This window comes from Coffea eugenioides, chromosome 4 (assembly GCF_003713205.1).
Source record: "Coffea eugenioides isolate CCC68of chromosome 4, Ceug_1.0, whole genome shotgun sequence".
Classification (NCBI taxonomy): domain Eukaryota; kingdom Viridiplantae; phylum Streptophyta; class Magnoliopsida; order Gentianales; family Rubiaceae; genus Coffea; species Coffea eugenioides.
The window spans coordinates 16,418,593-16,438,729 of NC_040038.1; the positions used below are offsets into that span (position 1 = coordinate 16,418,593).

Genomic DNA, 20,137 nt, shown 5'->3' on the forward strand with positions numbered 1-20,137 from the left:
GCATTACTATTACATTAGAGAACCCATAATTGCTCACTCTAATCATCCAACTCTTTACAGCAACGCAATTCATTTTGTAAAATTTCAGAAGCAGAAAACCTTGCTGTTACACTTCCACTATCAAGCGGAGAATTAATCTTGTTATAAATGCATTCGTATTAGGCTAATCATGTCTTAGTTACTCAACATAACCCCTTGAACTCTTTGCACAAGCTCAGTGACTTGCATGACCATTAATGGCTGTTTGAACTGCACCACTAATGGCTACTTTGAAAAGTAAAGCTAAAACACCAACCCACTAAGGCTAAGATGGGTAAAGTATGCACCAATCCACATACCATGGTGGTATTGGACCCTTATTCAGTTGTAGACTCTTGATGCATTGACTAAATTGTCCCTTAAAATGTCAGATGAAAATCATCCAACAGTCAAACACTAACTCCTTTATATATATATATAGGATATATAGGATATTAGATGTCTACATCTATCTTATTCTTGTTTTTTTTTATTATGCTCTAATATGCATATCAGTATCAATACACTTAGGCATTTATCCTATAGATACAAACTACAATTCGAGCTAGTCATTTCAGCTGTAACTTGTTCTACCATAGGTTTAAGCTACAGTAGTATTATGAATTTATGAAAACTTACACCCTCCTTTGGAATTTCCATTTTCATTTTTTCTCTATTCCAAATTTTCCCAACCAAAAGTCTTTAAGGCGCTTTGCAAATTGAGTGAAAGTTCAGGGTGGCATACTGCAAACTGATATCAATTCAAGCATACCCTTACAGTTTGATGCACCTCATCGTGCCACGTATACCAGTCTGTTGTTCAGTTTTATAACCGTTCCTTACCAACTAGAGCTCCCCACTTCCTCGTGGCAACTCTGTAGACAAGAATAAAACAATGGCGTATAGCTTCAGATGTGCAGCAGTTTCTATTGCAAAACGCACAAATGCTTTTATAGTCTCAAGGAATATCCATAATGGGTTTCCTTCAAAAACTATTCTTAGATCAAGTTCAAGTCCATTTTCCCATAGACATACTGGTAGTAGTTCTAATCAAAATTTTGTCATCTGGGATAATTGAGTTTGAAATTCTAACATCCGGGTACTTGCTAAATTCAATTATAATGTGTTTTTTCAGGCTATAGACATTCAATTCGCGCAACACAGGGTAGTGGGGCTGCAAGAGTTTTGGACCCTGTAGCTCCAAAGAAAGAAGATGTGGAGCAGTCATCAGAGAATTGGAAAATTAAAATGTTGTATGATGGGGAATGCCCACTTTGTATGAAAGAGGTATGCTTAGCTATGATTTTTTTTTTTTCGTTTATTCGAGCTTTTTGTTTGCTGTAATTGCTGTAATTTGAAATTTCAAAGAAACGGGTTTTTCTGGAATTGACGCTCGGTTGATGATATTGGACTGTTTCAAGGTTTGATAGGGATTTACATATATGGTTGTATTGAAATTGTCTAATTTTGATGAGTATGTTATCAGGTGAATATGCTGAGAGAGAGGAATAAGAGCTTTGGGACGATCAAGTTTGTGGATATAAGTTCTGATGATTATTCTCCAGAGAAGAATCAAGGCCTTGACTACAAAACAGTATGCCTATTAACAATTATCTATCACCATACTCCAGAACATTAGTATATCTTTTTCCTATGTAGCTAACGAATAGTATGATCATCAATTTATTTTTTGTCGTTTGTACTAATCAAATAAACAGTTCTCGGATGTGGGATAAAAACAGCTTTTCTTGACTTGATGGTTTTAATCGTCAAATTTCTTAGGTAATGGGAAGGATTCATGCGATACTATCTGATGGGACTGTTGTGACTGATGTTGAGGTACAGATTAAACTAGTCAATAATATATTTGATTGGTATATTGTAGTCTGCACAGGAAAATCTACATGGTAACAAGTCAGGCGCACAAAGATTTGATGCTGTTTCTTACCATTTTTTGAGTCTCTGTGATAAGAGTATCAAAGGCTTTTAAACTAGTTTATGATCCATTAGAATCCTTATTCGTGTTTATGGCTTCTTTCAGTAATGGGAAAACTGCGAACTTTGCCTGCAATCTTGTAACATGGATTATTGAACATTAAGAGAAATCTGATATCTAGTTGAAAGTACTTGTAGTGGAACCTTATTTAACTTTTGGATTTGTTAATTATTCTAAATAGCAGCCTTTGCTAATGTCTTTTGGATCTTGAATTGGTGCAGGCATTTAGAAAACTGTATGAAGCAGTTGGGCTTGGGTGGGTTTATGCCATTACGAAATATGAACCTGTGAGCCATTGTATCTCATGTTAATTTAAGGCTCTTAGGATAACATGTGGGAAAAGTTAACTTATTCTTTTTGGCCTATCTTGTAACTTTACTCATTTAAAAAGCAATATTTGAACAGATAGCTACAATTGCTGACGCTGTCTATGGTATTTGGGCCAAGTATCGTCTCCAAATTACAGGTTGTTCATGTGCTTTATTTCTTTACATTTCTATTGTCTTCTATACAAGAGCTTTGCTGAAATGTTTGTACAAAATCAAAAGTTTCACATTCAGGCTTTCTGTTTCAGTAGCTTCATTGCATGATGAAACTGCCACATTAGCTCTTTTAAGAAGTAAACTAGTAAGAGATGATTAAGAGGTCTTATACAGTTAAGCAGCCATATCATTTGTCGGGAATTCCATTGGGAGGACTAAGTTCATGGATCATATGATACTCACCTTAGTACCATTTCAGGAGCCAACGGATGTTACAAGGAAGCCCCTTATGTGCAAAAATCCCAATTCTCCCATGCCTTTCTTCAACTGGCAGCAGTTCCTCTCATATTGTCTGCAATTTTTTGAAAAGGCTCCACAGAGCAGCATACCTTTGTTAGACAACTCTAGATTTTGAGCCATCCCCAAGTAATATACAGTAGAATCTAGAGACGATAAGTAGCAAAAGACTGCTGCATAAAATGATCAACCAGCCTAGGAGATTCAGCTGAGATTAGACCAAGTTTGAGAAATTTTACAAGCTAAACATGTGGATAAAACTTATGTCCTTGTTAAAAATAATCATGTAAAAAGACTGTGATCAAGGGTTTAGAGAATATGTTGACCGAAAGGACACAATGGATGAACCTGCAAGCTATAAGTCATAACTGTCCTTGGTAGACCACCTTTTTCTTCTGCAACTAGACAAAAGATGAAAGCTTATCTGGATACGATGATTTAGCTAAGGCCAAACAATTTGATGAGTTCTTGGGGATTAGGATGGAAAGAAGATAGAGTAGATGAAATGTAATCTCTTAATTCTGGGACAAACCTTGTCCAAGATTGCCAAAACTAGATTCATCTTTGGTGACAGAAGAGAACTTAGCAAAGGTAGTCCCACCAAGTTTGAAGATATTCTCTCATGAAAAGTATTGTAGTATATGTTCAAGGGAGTGCAAGTTATCAAACAGAGGATAGAATCAACCCCAATCAAATTTCTCATAATTGATTGTGCATGTATACTTCGTACCAATTGGAGTATATGAGCCAGAGGCTTAGAATTTCTTTGATAACACAATTGGATACTATAAAGCACCATCAAGTGCAGCTGTACGTTAATTAAGCTTGATGTAAGAGGGACCAGTTGACCAGCGTAGGATAGTTTTGTTGTTGACCCCTCTCTTTGCTCTAGCAGATAATTTGTTGTGAGTTGGTTTATAGCTAACTGCTGAGAAACCAAAAAGTGAACAAAGTAATGTGAAGGATTCTCCTACCAGAAGAGTTGCTTACTACAAGTTGACATGGTAAAATTGCTCTGTCTTCACTGCAACAAAAGAGTTCACATTTCTGTATGCTTAGCTGAAGACCACATAACATTTTATCTATGACTTCTATAAATACATGGAGAGAATTATTGCCAGCTGCAGTTAAGATCTCAACTCATCAGGAAAAACATCATGATGAATTTGCAGACTAACTTGTTTTGGGCACAAATCAAGCCTTTTTTTTCATTAATCTGGTAAAAAACAAATAAAAGACCCTTAAGCTGGTATAATCCAATAAGAAGACCTTCATAGACATATAAAGAAAATACGAAATATAGTGTTGCCTTACCGTGAGCCCTTTGCATTTTTGGAGATTGTTCTGCATTTGAGAAAAGCATTTTGCTTACTACCAAAAAGGGAACAAATTCATGTGAAAGATTTTCCTAGAAGAGTTGCTTACCCCGTGTTTAAAAGTTTACTTGGTAATACTGCTCTATCTTCACTGCAACAACAGAGAACTTCACATTTCCATAAGCTTAGCTGAAGACTGGATAGCATTTCAAAATCAGGGATGGCTTCCTTGTATGGAAAGGATTATTAGCAGTTGCAAATTTCAAATCATTAGGAAGCATATCATGACAAATATTTAGACTCATCCGATTAGGGCAAAAATCAAGCCTTTTTCTTCTTTTAAGTTGGTAAACAAAACAAATAGTAGAACTATAAGCTGGAAAAGACCAATAAGAAGAACTTAATAGACAAATAGACAGGCTAAGGAGATACAATGTTGCCTAAGCACAAGCCCTTATGATCCCAGAGACTGTTCTTCCCTTTAAGAAAAGCATTTATTTGTTACCAATAAAAGCTGGAGATACCAACTTGGTTTCGCATGAGGATCTTAGAATAGTATCTATAGATTGTATTAAAGCCAGTAATACGCTGATAGTCCTTCAGTCCTGCAGTCTGTTCAACTATAAGCATAATAGTTAGGAATATACCGGACAGAGAGTCAAAGAGGACATAAGTTTCTCCTGATAGCAAAACTGAACTGCATCTATGAATTCTCTGTCAAGAAGTCCCAAGTTTGGTCAAATAATACTGAAGAAAACTATCAGATACTGATGCCTAAACGTATTTGAGAAGGGTTTTTTGGATGTCTTTAGCTGTAACCATCCTGCACCACTGGTGAAGCTTGATGAGTCAACCTGCTACTCAAAATATGCTGAAATTTTTCTGAGGCTGCCTATATACAGCTAATATTTACTGCAAAAGCTGGTTGTATTAATCAACGGCCATAACCAAGCAATTCAATTACCTGCATCGTTTACCAGTTATCAAATCCTTTGTGTGCCTGGTGTTGCTTTACCTTTCAATGAGAAACACTAGATCAGTTCCCAGGTTTCAACTAGAACTTTTGCCTTTAAAGAACATTTATCATCAAAAGATGTGTCAGACAGTTGTAATATCGGGTTCTTTTCAAGAGATTGAAGAGAAGCATGACAAGTCTTACATTGTAGCTGTTGTTCCACTAAATACCAAGACTCTGCACTCTAGAACTAATACTGCTATCATACTTTAATTTGGTATTTTGTCATATTAGCCAGTATTGCACTTTTCTCATTTCTGTTTCCTAAGTTTTGGCTTTCTGCAAAGGATATCTTAGCATTTTTGTCAAACCAGAATGAGGTCTCTTCCTTATAAGAAAATTATAAGAAACTTTAAATGCGTGATTTATGTTCACAAGCCATAAGTTGTCAATCCATATATTAGAGAAATAGCATTGTGCAACCTCTGGAATTCAGTTTACTAAAAAGTAATCCTTTCTGTTAACAGGCCGACCTCCATTGGAAGAAGTTCTGGAAGCACGGAAGAATAAGGTTCTTTATAACTGCTTGAACTTTTTTCCCCCCCATAAATTAATGTTTCCATTAAGTTATCAGATACCTTAGAATCAACCTTGGTACTTTATTCTGCCTAGTATGACACATCGCTTTTTTCCTTCGTATAATTCATTGCTTCAGATCACATTTCATGTTCTTACCACACTCAAAATATGGTTTGTAAAGGCATTGGTACTACATATTTTCCTCAAAGGATGAAATGACTTAAAAAGAATCTATCTGATAATTCGTCCTATCATTTTGCAACTAGAGATGTACCTAGAAAATATTGCAAATTTCACCGGTTAGGATGCATACCTAAAGGAAGTGCATATTAGCTGAAATGTTTGATTGTGCCTTATTACATTATTCAAACTGGAGGAATCTAGAATTTCAGACTCATGCAGTGAACATTTGGTCAAAATACTCAAACAAACTTTGGAACCATGAGCGTTAGGTTTCACATATGCAAGTCAAAGAGTTGATCTTCATTATGCACAAATTTAGATGACAAAGTCTGCAGTCTGCATTCAGGGAGTCCGCGAGGATATTGCCCTTGTGAAACTGGTGGATTAAATGCTTTACACTTAAAAAGAAGCGACGTCATGGAAATAGGAAAAACTAGGCAGAAATACTTCAAAAGAATTGGTAATGAAGAATCAGTTCTGATCAATTATGCAAAAGACTCAAACCATTTTTTGAAGAAATATCGGAAAAATTCATGAGGCACAAGTGGAAGCGCTTCTTCCAATCTACTGTAAGAAACAACTTAGCATGGTAGAAAATGTCTTCCAGCAGAATTGCCCATTCCTGAGTTATAGAGCAACCAACACATGATCAATAACTCCTTTAACGCCTTTGTCAACTCTCTTTGTTTCTGCCTTCAAGAGCCCTACAGCTGAGTAGCTGTTATTAGCTTTGTTGGCAACATTCAGTATCCTCATGTTAGCCAGGAGCGTAGCCTTTCCTGCTTTGGTATTCCCTTTGGTACATCACTATATTTTACTGAAAACCTGGAATAATTAAGAGGTACTATAGGGCTTCTAAATTAGCTATATAAGCAGTATATCAGTGGAAAGACCCATCAGTCATTGAGGATTACTTAGGATTAGAGGGTGGTCCCCTTGTGTAAAAGAGGTGAGAATTGAAATCAACCCACGTTTTACTGGGAAGGACGAAACAATGGGAGAGAATCTACAGGGACATCACATTCTTTGGCCAGATCTTTTAATGCTTTCAAAATTGCACTTCACTTCTGTTTTTTTTTTTTTTAAATCTATAGTAGAAAAGGCTTGAAAGCTTGCTCTGTAAATAGAGAAAGCATTGGAACCTAGTTTAGGAGTTCTTGCCCCAACCTACCAGGGGATCATCAATCAGATTGATCATTAATGCTTGAGCCTTTACGATGGTCTGAGCTTCTGTTGACTCAGGAATTGCAGTTTTGATGATTTGCACAATCTTCTCCACTGTTCGCAATTGCTACTTCTTACATCTACTCCAATCCCAAAATGCCACTCTTTCTTATTTCTGGAAGCATTTGTATCAAATTTGGTCCATCGTTCTGGTGGACGCTGCCATATTTGTTTATTAGCTCCTCAATTTAAACACTTTGAAAATGTTTGATTCTATTCTTAACTGGAAATTGCGTAATAGTGAACCAAGTGATCTTTCTCACTGAATGACATATTGCATTCATCCAAGTATTGATTCTTCTTTTTACCCTATTGAATCCCATTCCTGGCTACAAAATTTTCTGATTTGACATTCCATCTGCCATACTGTGCAAAACCCATACGAGCTTATGTTTAGACCCAAGATTACAATAGGCTGCGGTATAATCACCTCATCATATACTTCGGGAATAGACTTTTGGCCGAATTCTCATTCTACTCTCTCAGTATTGGGTATGAAAAATCAGATCCTGCACCTTGAATGACTGATAATCTCAGGTTTTATTGTCTTCTGCAGTTTGTGAGCAATATCCTCATCCATCTAATTAGAAGATTGTAATTGAAATTTTTATCTACCATCTAATTGTCAAATATCTCAAGCAAAGAAAAGTTTCAGAAACCTGAACATTAAAACTAAGGAGAGATCAATGACAAATGGAGTAAAGCTGCAAACCAATTGCTATAACTGGACGAAAGAAATTATAAAAAATTGGACCAATTCTAGATTTGAGATCCTAGATTTAAGCTCGGGAATAAAGCAAACATAGAGAAAAGGAGTTTCCTGTGGAAGATACCGTCTTGCTTGCACTTGAGAGAAAATTCTCTCAGGCAGAAAAAAACTATGCGTTCAATCTTGGCTGTGCTGTAACAGAAAGAAATCCTGAAAATGAAAAGTACTTTGTTTTAACAGAAGAGTGTGTAATCAATAGTGAAACTGGTTGGGAAGAAGACTATGATCATTTTTTGTATGCATGTGTTCTTTTTTTAAGTTCATGTTAATATTTTTGCATTTATTATTTCATCAAATCTTGGTGATATTTCAGTAAAACACACACCATGAGTTGGAATGAGGCTCCTGTTTAAATGTGAAATATACCATTTGCTATATAGTGCATCTGCTTACTCTAGTTTTTGGATTTATATTGAAATGCCTGTTAAAATGCACAATCAGCTTGAGGCTGTGAGTTAAACCACCACATTTTTAACGGATTTTTTGCTGGAAAGGACAAAGTAGCAAAAGTACTCAATAGTACAAGTATAGGTTAAATGCTGTGATTTATAATTATGATATGTAATTGCTTGGTTGCTCAGTTTTAATATTTCTTTCTTCCAGAGGGACTTATGCAATGACAGCAAGACTTGTAAGACTTAAGTTTCCAGATTTAGGTGAGCTAATGCAGAAGACTGCATATTATGGATCATTCTGCACATAAGGATGAACCAAAATGTCCAAATTCTTATATCAACTACCACATTAGAAGGCATGGCTTGAGTTCCCGACATTGATTGTAACTAAACAACAGTATATTCGACATGTGTAGCTTAGATATTCATAGATTACAGGTACAAGTTTTGAATGTTTCCTGAGCCCTGAGAGAATTAAGAAGAGTGGCAGATCATGCACATTGATTGAAGTTTGTAAACAGAAAATTATGCGTTTAAGCATTCCAAGTTCTGATTGTAACTAAACAGCAGTATACTCAGCATGTGTAGCTTAGATATTCATATAATACAGGTACAATTTCTGAATGTCTCCTAAGCCCTGACAGAGTTAAGATGAACGGTGGATCATGTACATTGATTGAAGTTTGTAGGCAGAAAATTATGTGTTCTAGCATTCCAAGGTTAGCTAAGAGCAAGTAACTAAGGATGTCTGCTTTTTCCTTATAAATAGGTCACAGTGTATGCTTTAAAATATGATGCATTACAATATGGTATTGAAAGCTGTACACAGGGAATCGGGGGTTAGGCACTACTCAAGAAGATTAGCTTTTGGAAGTGGTGGAAGCAAAATTATTCAGTGAGCATATTGTTATTGGAAGACAAAAACGGTTAAGTTTGCTATTTATTTAATAGAACTATTTGGACATCAAAGAAACTTTTGTCGTTTAATGGTCAAAGGCGGAGTGCATATGTAAGTTGTCAGAAATGATGATGAAAAATGGTTGTAATATAAGGGGTCTGGCTATGATGACTCACCAGCAACCAAACAGCAAGAAGTTCAAAAACAACTCCCAGCGGAGCACTAGAAACCTCTGAAAGCTGGACAAGTGAAGATCAAGTGTTGAAGCCTGCAGCTGAAAATGGCAATGCCATGGCTGGGTTGATATTGTACTAAGAGATAACAAATGCTCTGTGCAACTGCAGTTATAGGTATACATATCATGAGATGCAATAAGTTTCGAACATTTGGAGAATTATTCTCCACGATTTACTCAATCAGATGCTTGATCCGGTTTCTGAATATCGGAACAAGGAATTTAAGAGAGATTCTGAGTGCTGGGCTTGTCAAACTAACACTATGCTCCATGTTTGCTTAATTCCTTCTTTTCCTTGTGTCCTTTTGTAGTTCTCCAACTTCTATTTTCTGCTAGCAGTAACACTAACATTTCTATTCTGAATGAGCTCTCTATGATCATCCAAAGTTTCAACTTTTGTTTTATCTGAATGAGCATATGCAATAGGATCATGAAAATTAATATGCCTTCTAAAAATTGATCATCCATGCCACTCCTGTATATTAAACATCAATGTCAGTCTTCTGCACATTGGATGAAACAGGACACTTCAATCCCCAAGAAACATATCAATACCTTGCTACCTACCTGTTGATTGTGTACTTAATGGTTCTTCACTATCAGGCTATATTACTTATCCACAAGAGAGTATTACCAGTTCATTATTTGGCATAATTAACTTCTCAACCAGCAGAGCTTGAGAACTGGAACTGAATCTGTCACCAGACATTGTTGTTCCATGTTGTTTAAGTGAATTTAACCAGTAAAAATCACAGTCGAGGAACGTTATTCCTTGTGAGAACTCTGGTCATCTGTATTTACAACATGTATGCATTTATACTGTTAGCCACCCTCTCTTCTCCTGACATCTCCAACAGAAATTGTGCAGAAATACACCAAAAAAAAATATATTACAATTTTAGAAGAAAATGGCTCATTGGAACAAGGAAAACAATGTTTCATAAGAAATGTTACGTGATACCTTGACTCAAGATTCAATGAATCCACTGGATTCATGTTCCTACTACAAATATATTTTCTGACAATCTAAAAACATTTACAGAAATTTCTCTATGGCAATTTAATCAGGTACTACTTTGACACTATCTGCAAAAGATCTTCATCTGCCAGCACCTACTACAATTTACTGTCTAACTGTGAGAGATTTTCCTATGTAAAATTCCATTAACTATGCCTCTGCTTTTTCTGAGAATGGGTATCTTCTGGAGCCATATTCCTCTTCCTTACAGACACGACTGCCATTCTCCATCTCAACATTCTCCATCTCAACTGAGCACGGCTGGGGGAAAGAACTTGAGCATCATTCCTATGGCAGCCAAAATCAGCAGTGCTTTGATCAGCCCGTGACTCAACATTGGGGTTCCCAAATTCAAGGAAATCATCGTGGTTCCAAATTAGAAGCTGCTGATATTCATTGTCACTGTCCGTCCATGTACTGTCCATGTTATCCATTTGGAAAAGGCCTGCAACGCCATCAAAAGAATGGATAGGAGACATATGCCGTGATGAGGTACGTGATAATGCATGACCATTTCCACTGATCGTGTTACAAATGCCAAAATTGGAGCCACTAGGACTTTCAATCCGGGAAGAAATAGAGGTGTTAACACCGCCAGAAAACTGAGAAGGGATATCAGCAAGAGATGCTTCATTATCTATTGACTGAACATCCTCCCAATGTTCAAATGCAGATACCACCATCTTGTGGGCTTCAACCTGTTAGTAGATGCAGAGCAGTTGCTTTAGATGCCACAAAAGGATGAAAAAGAAGGAAAATAAGGAAATATCAGAAGAACCTTTTCATCTTCAGCAAGGTCATGCACAGGAACAAATAATTGCTCACGGACTAGCCCCCGAAGGTGTCCCACAACATCAAAAACCACAGGAAATTTTCTCTCATGGCCAGAAGTATGGTACACGTACAGTTTTCCTCCAATCTCACATCTCCGAGCATGGTCCACTATGACTTTAAACTTCTCAGCACCAACATTGAGCCTCTGCAATCCAAACACATTTGATCTTCTTTAAAGGAGAATATGATGCTTTGAAATAAATTAGGGGTTGACTTGATATGAAAGAAAGATTGTGTAGATGCAACTTTTTCCTTTTTATTAGGAAAGGTGGTTTCAATCTTGTGAATCCTTTGTTTAAGTTGATGAGAAGTAAGATAATTTGTAGAGATATAATCTTTCCCTGATAAAGCAAACATAATTTCTGAGAAAATGATATATAGATTGACTATTTGATGCCTCTAATACATAGAGCATTTAGGGTAGCATATTTTTCAAGTCTGAATAAAGCAGCCTCCAAAAAATGTGAAGAAAACACATCTGACACTACGTACCAGCTATAAGAAACATGCATATGATTTTAGTTCAGCAACAACAAGCAAAACTCAATATGTTTCAAAAAGAGTAAGGACTCATCCTAATTAACCAAAGCTCTGGACGAAAAAATGAATCTAATCATTACTTGTTGGAGACTTCGAGGGTCCAAGTTGAGTGATATCAAAAATTCCTTCACTGAATAAATTTTTGCTTCCAGTAGACGCTTATGTAGCCTGCTTCCTTTGGTAATCATTTGTAGTCGGCATACCTTGTCAGATAACATTGGCGGGTCATGCTTCTTATACACTGAACCAGAAATCAGTAAAGTTGCTTCAGTCTTAACCCTTAGAAAGTTTGTCAACTTTCTGCAATTCCAAATGAAACTGTTCTATCTAAATCTCTTCCTTATAATCGAAAACTTCAAGTGAGCAAGAAAAGAAGCATGCATAAATTAGATGAAATATAATTTATTACTCTATACATTCTTTTCCCAAAAAAAATATAATTTATTACTCTATACATTCTTTTCCCAAAAAAAAAAAACACTGCTGAAATGCATTTCCCACATTTCACACAGATGAAGGGAATACCAGAAAGCATGACAAGGTCATCCAAAGTTTCAGCCGAAGATTTGGATAAATAACTGATAGATGACTTAACTAGTTTCTTTTCTCCCTAAAAGAAGTACTGAAACACTTTTCTGTGTTTCAAAGAGAAAAGGGTCACCAGAAAGCATGACAAAGTCATCTCAAGTTTTACGCCCAACTTTGATCCATGGTATTAAATTGGACAGAATTCAATCTCAAGAATAAAATTTTGAGTTCTTGCATCAGCAATCAAATAAAACTGTTAATGCCGGCCAATGTTTTTAGTGGCAAAGCAAACTTCTGAAACTTCCTATTTCTGCAAGTTGTATGAAAGGAGCAAGTTTAGCTTGAAAAGCATTCAAGAGCTTTAATCTCACATCAAGGGGCCATCCTCCGTTGATAAAAGAAGTTAAGAAAGCATGGGTAAGAACTACATCCCTAGATAAAATCTGTGTCAATGTAAAGAAAGCTCAGGAAAGTTGGAGTGAGAAGATGACAGCTTATCTGAAATAACTTTTATACTGGTAGTTGTGATTTGAATCCATTAAAGAATAAGCATGACCCTGATCCCAAATAAAAGACAAGTTATCAAACCAATCGAATGTGACTTCTGTTTCAAGCAAATGATAAAATGAAATGTCTTAAAGTAATGTCATGCTATTTATCACTTACTCTTATCTGTTGCAAGTTGATATCAAGAATAAGATTGGATTTATATGTGCAGGATTAGTGAAATAAACATATTCTGCTAAATATACCAAATAATGTAACACAGTTAAGTCATCCTATTCATGCTTCAACTTCAAATAACCTCTAGCACTGTATGACAGTTATGGAGACTCATAAGCATTGAAAGTTGAGAATTAGCACAAAGTACAAGACAGGAATCACTCACAAGTACTGCGACAATCCATGACACGGAAAGATTCTGTTTTTGCATCTTTGACTTTAGTCCCATTCAGGTTTTCCACAACTCTTGCAACTAGATTGACCTCACAGATTTTCGTCCATTTTGCTTTATTTTTGAACTTGACATCTTCTAAATTGACAATGCCTTCCTTCATTTTGAAGTAATTTCTGGAGAGAAGAGGCTTTCCTCCTTTCTTTTCACTAATCACACCCTCAGAATCTCCACAGTTATAGCTGTTGTCACCATGACAAGCACCTTCCTGAACAACCAATATCTCCACCCTCGCTGAGGCTTCTGGGCCAGAGTTAACAAGATTCCCATCAGAATCAACAAGAGCCAATTTAATGCTATCACCGCTTTCACCTTTGATTTGCTTTCCAGTGTAAACTGGACTGGAGATTCTGTCCAGGAACTGTAGCTCTAGACATCTTACTTGAGAGGTATGTGGGTCATCATGAGGCTTCCTGGAAATAGAGGTACAAGTGATGCAGCAGGACCAATTGAAGTTATATCATAACCGCTTTGACATTGATTGAAAAAAAAAATTTAAGCCAGTCTAGCATGCAGTTTCTCACCACTTCTCTCTTGTAAAAAATCTTTCTTGAGCCAGTTCTATTTCCTGTTTTACCTGGAAATGAATACCACTGAGTAAAAGGCCAACTTATAACATTAATTTACTGTTCTTATAAAAATCACAAATGACAACAAGAAGATGCAAGAGTAGCTTTCCTAGTGGAGTGTTCATCGACTCGGTTCATCTTTAGTATCTCTAAGTCAAAATATCTTGAGAAAGACATATCATATATTCAAACTTATCACACACCAGAAAAATGCATAATTCTGTGACTTCTTGAAGTTCGCTATTGAGGAAATATCTTACATGGAAAAATACCCAATCACATGAATTAACTGAAGCAAAACTGATACCAGATGCTTTGAACAGATTTTGGTTTTATTTAGTGCCTACATTTGCCTAGTTCTGGTGGACTACCCATCCATGTGAACTGTCAGAAGGAATTGCTAAATACCATAGCAGTAATTTTGCAAGATTTTCTGGGAACAATTGCAAGATAGAGTGAGCAAGATGTAATTCAATAAGTTTGTGCTGCTTGTGTTTGGACGTCTAAGTAATTAAAATTTGGAGCCAATACCTTTCAGGAGACATGAAAAACCCCCAACTGCTAAATCCCAAAACATTATATTTGGATGAATAGGCAGAAGAACAGACCCAGAAGATAAAAATTTAAGGGAAGGAAACTTTAAATTTTGAAATTAAAGACTATGAGTTTCACAAAATAACCGGTGGAAACATATTATGATTATCCCGGCCACAACTGAAGGACAAACCTAGCAAATTAGAGATAGTCGAGTTTATCAAATAAGGTCATGCTTTAATGTAAGGAATCACAAATATGTAATAAAAGGATAGAACTTATTCATGAGTCTGGTTATTAGTGGAAATGACACTAGGAATACTCATAACAAATGGTCATGCAAAATTGCAAAGACCTTATAGCTGAAATCAAGAGATCCAGGAAAAACAGATCTCACCACCATTTTCAACTGTTTAAACAAATGCAGAGACACTTGCATAGAGTTGTATACTCTATTAGATTGAAACAATGGCGCTACATTCAGCAAATTAGAACATCCTCGAACTGCCAAAGTAATACGATTTAGAACGATAGACTGAAAAAGTTAACTGTCTTCTCGTGTGTTTCAAAATCCAGGAGTTTATGAATTTAGCAACATTCCAAGTTAGAACTACCTGGATCCAGGTTCATGCCCAACATCAAATCCTACAACAAACTCGACAGTTGCATGTCAGTCAATAGTTACTTTGCATTCGAAGACTTGAATGCAACATTTCAAGACATAAATCAATTCAATCAAATTACTATTCTCCTCAGCTGATATTTACTAGCAATATGTCCCTGTACGGAGGTATAGATTTCAACACCTCATTGCAGGTAACATTCCTCAATCAGAACCTATTCTATCATATTAACTGTTGTTCTCTTTCCAGGGTAGAGTACTTGTATCGGTGAAACAGCGAACTATATTCTACATAATCTGAAGTTGGCAGTCACCTTCGCATCAAGTAATTATGCTTAAACCACAAAAATTAAAGGAAGGATTTGACATAGTCGCCTCAACTAAACTTTCAAAATAAAAGGGCAGGAAAATATTCATCGGTGCCTTCGTCCAGGTACTGGCATCCAAGAAACACTTACAACTTCCATGATCTGACATACTAAAAGTTATGTCCATCAACCATAAAAAGATTGGGGAATTAATCGAAAACTGATATATGACTCTATTAGAGTTTATGATAATGAATTGTCATCTTCTGCTGCCAAAACAACACAATAAGACTAGTACATTACACCTAACAAATGTCAAATTTTCAATAATTAGTGTTTTATGTATGGTGAATTGTCACACTTCTAATGCTACATATAATTATCAACACTCTTTGCTTTGCAATGTATTCACAAGTACATTTGAACAATTGGAGGGAGGGGTGGGTTGTGTGGTATGGGGTGAGGGAATGTAAGTGAAAGATCCTAGGTTCGATACCTCCCACTTACACTAAAAAAAAAAAAAAAAATTACATTTGAACAGTAGAATTTTGAGTTACTCTGTACTCCAAATATAAGACAGCTAAATCCTGTGTCAATTGAGCTGGGCTAACCCATCTGGCTAACTAAAAATGGGTCTTAGTTTTGTCTTGAGGGGGATCATGTCCAATCTGAAGATGTCCCATGTTCCAATTTCACGTAATTGGTCCGAACTGACATAAAATTGCATACGAATCCTACTTCTATGATGGTTCGAGCTGATCAGGTTTAGGAAAGCCCAACCTAGAGAAACGAATCGACTGCACATTTTATTCAACTAACTGGAATTCAATATATTGTATGTTAATAAATCGATAAGACACAAAACTGAAAACTGATTAAAACAGAAAATTGAAAATTGATTAAAAAAATCTATACAGGGAACTGAGGAATTGCTGATTTACTTACTGTTTTCCGCACCAAATTCTCCATCATTGGCTCTAAAGAGCCCAAGAAAGACTCCACAATACGCTTGACAGTTGGAAACAACATAACAGCCAATTGTACCTCCACCCTGAAAAAAGATCCCACGAGTACAAAAGCAGAAAAGAAAACCAAAAACTAAGCAACAAATTCCATGAAGAATAAAACCCATGGGAGTTCTTGGTATATTTGTTAATTTCTTTAAGTAGCTAGCTCCATGTTGAGAAAGAACCACACAATATAAGAAAGTAGCATAGCACCATGTTGAGAAAGAAAGAACCACACAATATATAAGAAAGAAAAAGAGTTGACTTCACTTAATCAACTTACATCTTCTTTATGGCAGATGCAAGGTTTGGGTCATCAAGTAAAGCGTTGGTCTGTTGTTGTGATCCTGCAAAGCAGAGATTGGTATATTCTTGCACCTCAGGAATGTCAGACATTTTTCTTGCTTGATTTGAGCTCTGGATATGCACAATTTTGAAGTACCTGGCAACGTAAAGAAGTCAGCCTTTTATAGTTGCAGTGGAGAGGTTAGTTAAGTTGTCTAGGTGGATGCTAGGATTTTGTGATAATTCCAATGTATTCCATCAAGTTTCCAAAATTAAATTAGTGTCCCTTGTCTTAAATCTCTACACAAGCCAAGTTAATTGAGTGTATTGAAAATGATTAAACTTGAACTCTTTCTGAAAAATAGAATTGAACTTTATTTAACACTCAACTCAACTTGGATAAGCAATTTTGAGCTTATGCCCAAACAAGAGAATAATGTTGTTAATAAATTGAGAGTAATTGAAATTTAATAAATGTAATTAGTGTTGTTAGTGACTTAGTGTTTATGGTGTCCAAAAATTTTGATTATTTATTAGTTATATTTGTCCCCAAGAAAGCCATAATTGTTTTTAATAGAATTCAACTTGTATTTCAACCCAAATTATCTTTATTAAACAAAAAAAAAAAAGAAACTATATTTTGAATATTTTCTCACTAAATTCATTCTATCAACATTCATATAGCAATCATACAGTTATTTGCAACTTTTTAAATTTTTAAATGAACATTTGAAAAAACCTTATGTAACAAAAAGTGAACATGGGATAATGCAAAAATCTTTGTAATAAAATCTCCTCCTCCATTATTCAAAAAAAAAAAAAACTATCAACGTGCAAATATAAATAAACTCCAGAGTCAAGAGCCTTTTGTTTTCACTAAATCTTAGCATGCCATTTCAATTCCACCATCCATATTTTTTTGTTTAATTACGCAAAATTGGGTGTTAGCATAATTTACCATTTTGTTTGCGTTTTCATCTGATGATTATTCTGGTAGGAGGAATTGGCCTGTTGGGCAGATGTCGAATGAGTTTTATTTATTCATTCTTGTTTGAGCCGATACAAAGCGTGTAAGTGGGGTCCTTTTTAAACCGCGTGTGGAATTTTAGGAGTCTGAAAGTAATAACCAATATCTGCAACACATTATCTTTGTTGAGTTTGTGTTGCAACTACCACAGCCGTAGGATTGCGTTGGTGAAAATCAATCTGACGGTGGTGCAGCACTTGGAAGATCCGACACAGATTCTGTGTTGGATTGTGTTGTGTTGTGTTGCAACGATTCAATTCATATCCAATACAAGGGAAAATCATTTGGAAAAGTGCGCTAAATGGAAAAATTCTCGAATTTGGTCCTTAAACTTCTACGCCAAAATCGATTTCGTCCTTCATGACTTTTTTAAAATTACTTTAATTCTTGAAATATTTTATTTTTTCTTATGTAGGACTTTTATAATAGCGCCACCACATTTTACACGTTCTATGCGATCAATTAAAGATAAATTTATCATATCAGGTCACATTTTTCATATTAAAGGTTTAGAAGCGACAAAATACTTGGTCACTACGAGGACATTAAATAGGCCGTGTTCCTTCCATATAATTTTAATTTTTAATGCCAAAAACCGTCACAAATTCTTCTTGCCGTCGTGTGTTTTGGAGAAAGAAACAAAGCCAGAAACTTCTTAAAATAGGGAAGCAAATCTACAGGATCAGATGGTGATTAGCATGCCCAGTTGGAGTGAAGCCACCACCGGATCTAGAATCTTGATCCTAGATCCAAAAGTTATGAATAAAATCAGGATGTTATGATGTTTGCAAAGAGAAACCAATTGGAGCCAATCTTGTGACGGCGGAAGAATTTTGTGACCATGAAGAACCCTCCGATCTAGTGGCGGAGCCAAAAAAAATTTTCAGTGGGGGCAAAAGTAACTTTAAAATTTTTTATCTACTCTTTTTTTAAGTTTTTAAGGAAAAAAAAATATTCATCAATAAGTACAAATGATGCATATATTTCATGAAAAACATCAAAAGACAAACTCAAAATTATTAATGTAAAAAGACAAACTCAAAATTATTAATGTAATAATAATTTTATTTCAAAATCAAGCTAAACCATTTACAATTGCTTATGATGAGTTTTCACATTTTGATAACGATTTACAACCTTTTCATTTTGAACTTCACGAAGTATATTTTTCTCAATATAAGTAACTAAACAATTATTCATCCAAGTGTCTTCCATTCTATTTTGTAACCGATTCTTCACTATATTCATCATTGAAAAAACTCTTTCTACGGTAGCTGTAACAACAGGTAAAATCAAAGACAACTTTAAAATCATATAAATCAATAGATACAAAAAACTCCAGGGAGTACACTTGAAATTACATTAAATTTTTATAGGTATTATAGAAATTTAAGGGGGCAATGGAGGCCTATAAACCAATAGATACACAAAACTCTAGGGGCACAGTTGAATTTACATCAAATTTTTGTAGGTATCATAGAAATTGGCCCCCACTACCCCCAGTGTAAATCCGCCACTGCTCGGATCATAAAGTTTACATAACCCATACTTATTATTCTTTTTTCTATAGCATGAATTCACATTTTCTGAATGGTTTTTGCTAAATGATTATCTTATTTCATAGTTTGGTTATGGACAAATAGCAGAATTAATAAATCAAATATAAGAATTGAAGAATTCCGCATGGCAATTCTCCTAAAAAAGTAAAAAGAAAAAGAAAAAAAGAAAAAAAGGGAAAGGAATTGAAAAGTTTGGTTTGGTGACTTGTGATCGCCAGAAAAAGCAAACTTAAGAAAAATATGACAGTCAAGTTGGCGGTTGAAGCTGACAAAATTTTCCTGCCCTATGGAACTGCACCATGAGTGAGAAAACCCCCAAATTTTGAAATTTTCAATTTTTTTTATTAAATTACAAAAAGAAGTTGTGTGGCAAGTTCTGGATCATTCGATCTATAAGGCTGTAAACCAAGTTTACTCAAACATTTATCAAAACTTCTCAAATTTAATTCGAAAATGTGATCCAACTTAACAAATTTAACCCCTAGCTAGTCACACAAAATAGGTAAAATATGGTGGTACTACCACAAAAGTCCTAGACTGGAAAGAGAAAAATAGTTTGAGCACTAAATTGGTTAAAGAAATCATGAAGAACGAAGTTGGTTTTAGTGTAAAAGTTAGGGACCAAATTGGCGAATTTTCTATGCTATTTATCTTAGAAAGAAAAGTGACCAAAAGGTCCTTCATAATTCAAAAATATTCGTTTCTAGTCTTTCACATTTCAAATGGTGTAAAGTGGTTTCTCACGTATATCAAGTGTACCAATTTAGTTTAAAAAATCATATTTGGCCAATTTTTAGACTAAAAAATGCTCTCTATTTACATGTCCATACTTTCAGAGGCAAAACGGAAAAAAGTAGCTTCTCCCTCCAAAAAGGAAATAGTCCTAGTACATGACAATCATCCACCAATTGATGGAGGGGGGTTGCATTTTGGTGCTGTCATTACTAGTGTTTTTGGGCCTTAAAGGATGATGAAATAGGTTTGAGTTTGAGCTAGAATATTAA

The 20,137-nt window shown here is 35.4% G+C and overlaps 2 protein-coding genes across 2 annotated transcripts; one reads left to right on the top strand and one right to left on the bottom strand.

Moving 5' to 3' along the window:
• Window positions 1-870: 870 nt before the first annotated feature.
• LOC113767430 (uncharacterized protein At5g50100, chloroplastic) lies at window positions 871-8,870 on the top strand. The gene is made up of 8 exons (XM_027311528.1): window positions 871-1,055; window positions 1,154-1,305; window positions 1,505-1,612; window positions 1,801-1,857; window positions 2,236-2,301; window positions 2,420-2,480; window positions 5,592-5,635; window positions 8,423-8,870. The coding sequence occupies exons 1-8, from the start codon at window positions 914-916 to the stop codon at window positions 8,459-8,461; spliced, it is 669 nt and encodes a 222-aa protein (XP_027167329.1). The 5' UTR covers window positions 871-913; the 3' UTR covers window positions 8,462-8,870.
• Window positions 8,871-10,263: 1,393 nt separating this feature from the next.
• On the bottom strand, window positions 10,264-16,713 carry LOC113767429 (calmodulin-binding protein 60 A-like). Its single transcript, XM_027311527.1, has 7 exons — window positions 16,546-16,713; window positions 16,201-16,306; window positions 13,747-13,799; window positions 13,157-13,635; window positions 11,820-11,980; window positions 11,144-11,344; window positions 10,264-11,063 (listed from the first exon to the last, which is right to left on the bottom strand). Exons 1-7 carry the CDS (start codon window positions 16,656-16,658, stop codon window positions 10,512-10,514), a joined length of 1,665 nt encoding a protein of 554 aa, XP_027167328.1. The 5' UTR covers window positions 16,659-16,713; the 3' UTR covers window positions 10,264-10,511.
• Window positions 16,714-20,137: the final 3,424 nt, after the last annotated feature.

Excerpts from the sequence above, each read along its gene's own strand:
- LOC113767429 (XM_027311527.1), bottom strand. The coding sequence starts at position 16,658 with ATGTCTGACATTCCTGAGGTGCAAGAATATACCAATCTCTGCTTTGCA. Across the intron at positions 16,307-16,545 it reads GCATCTGCCATAAAGAAGAT|GGTGGAGGTACAATTGGCTG; the intron begins GTAAGTTGATTA and ends ATCTTTTTTCAG. Across the intron at positions 11,064-11,143 it reads ACCTTGCTGAAGATGAAAAG|GTTGAAGCCCACAAGATGGT; the intron begins GTTCTTCTGATA and ends ATCTACTAACAG.
- LOC113767430 (XM_027311528.1), top strand. The coding sequence starts at position 914 with ATGGCGTATAGCTTCAGATGTGCAGCAGTTTCTATTGCAAAACGCACA. Across the intron at positions 2,302-2,419 it reads CCATTACGAAATATGAACCT|ATAGCTACAATTGCTGACGC; the intron begins GTGAGCCATTGT and ends ATATTTGAACAG. Across the intron at positions 5,636-8,422 it reads TGGAAGCACGGAAGAATAAG|AGGGACTTATGCAATGACAG; the intron begins GTTCTTTATAAC and ends TCTTTCTTCCAG.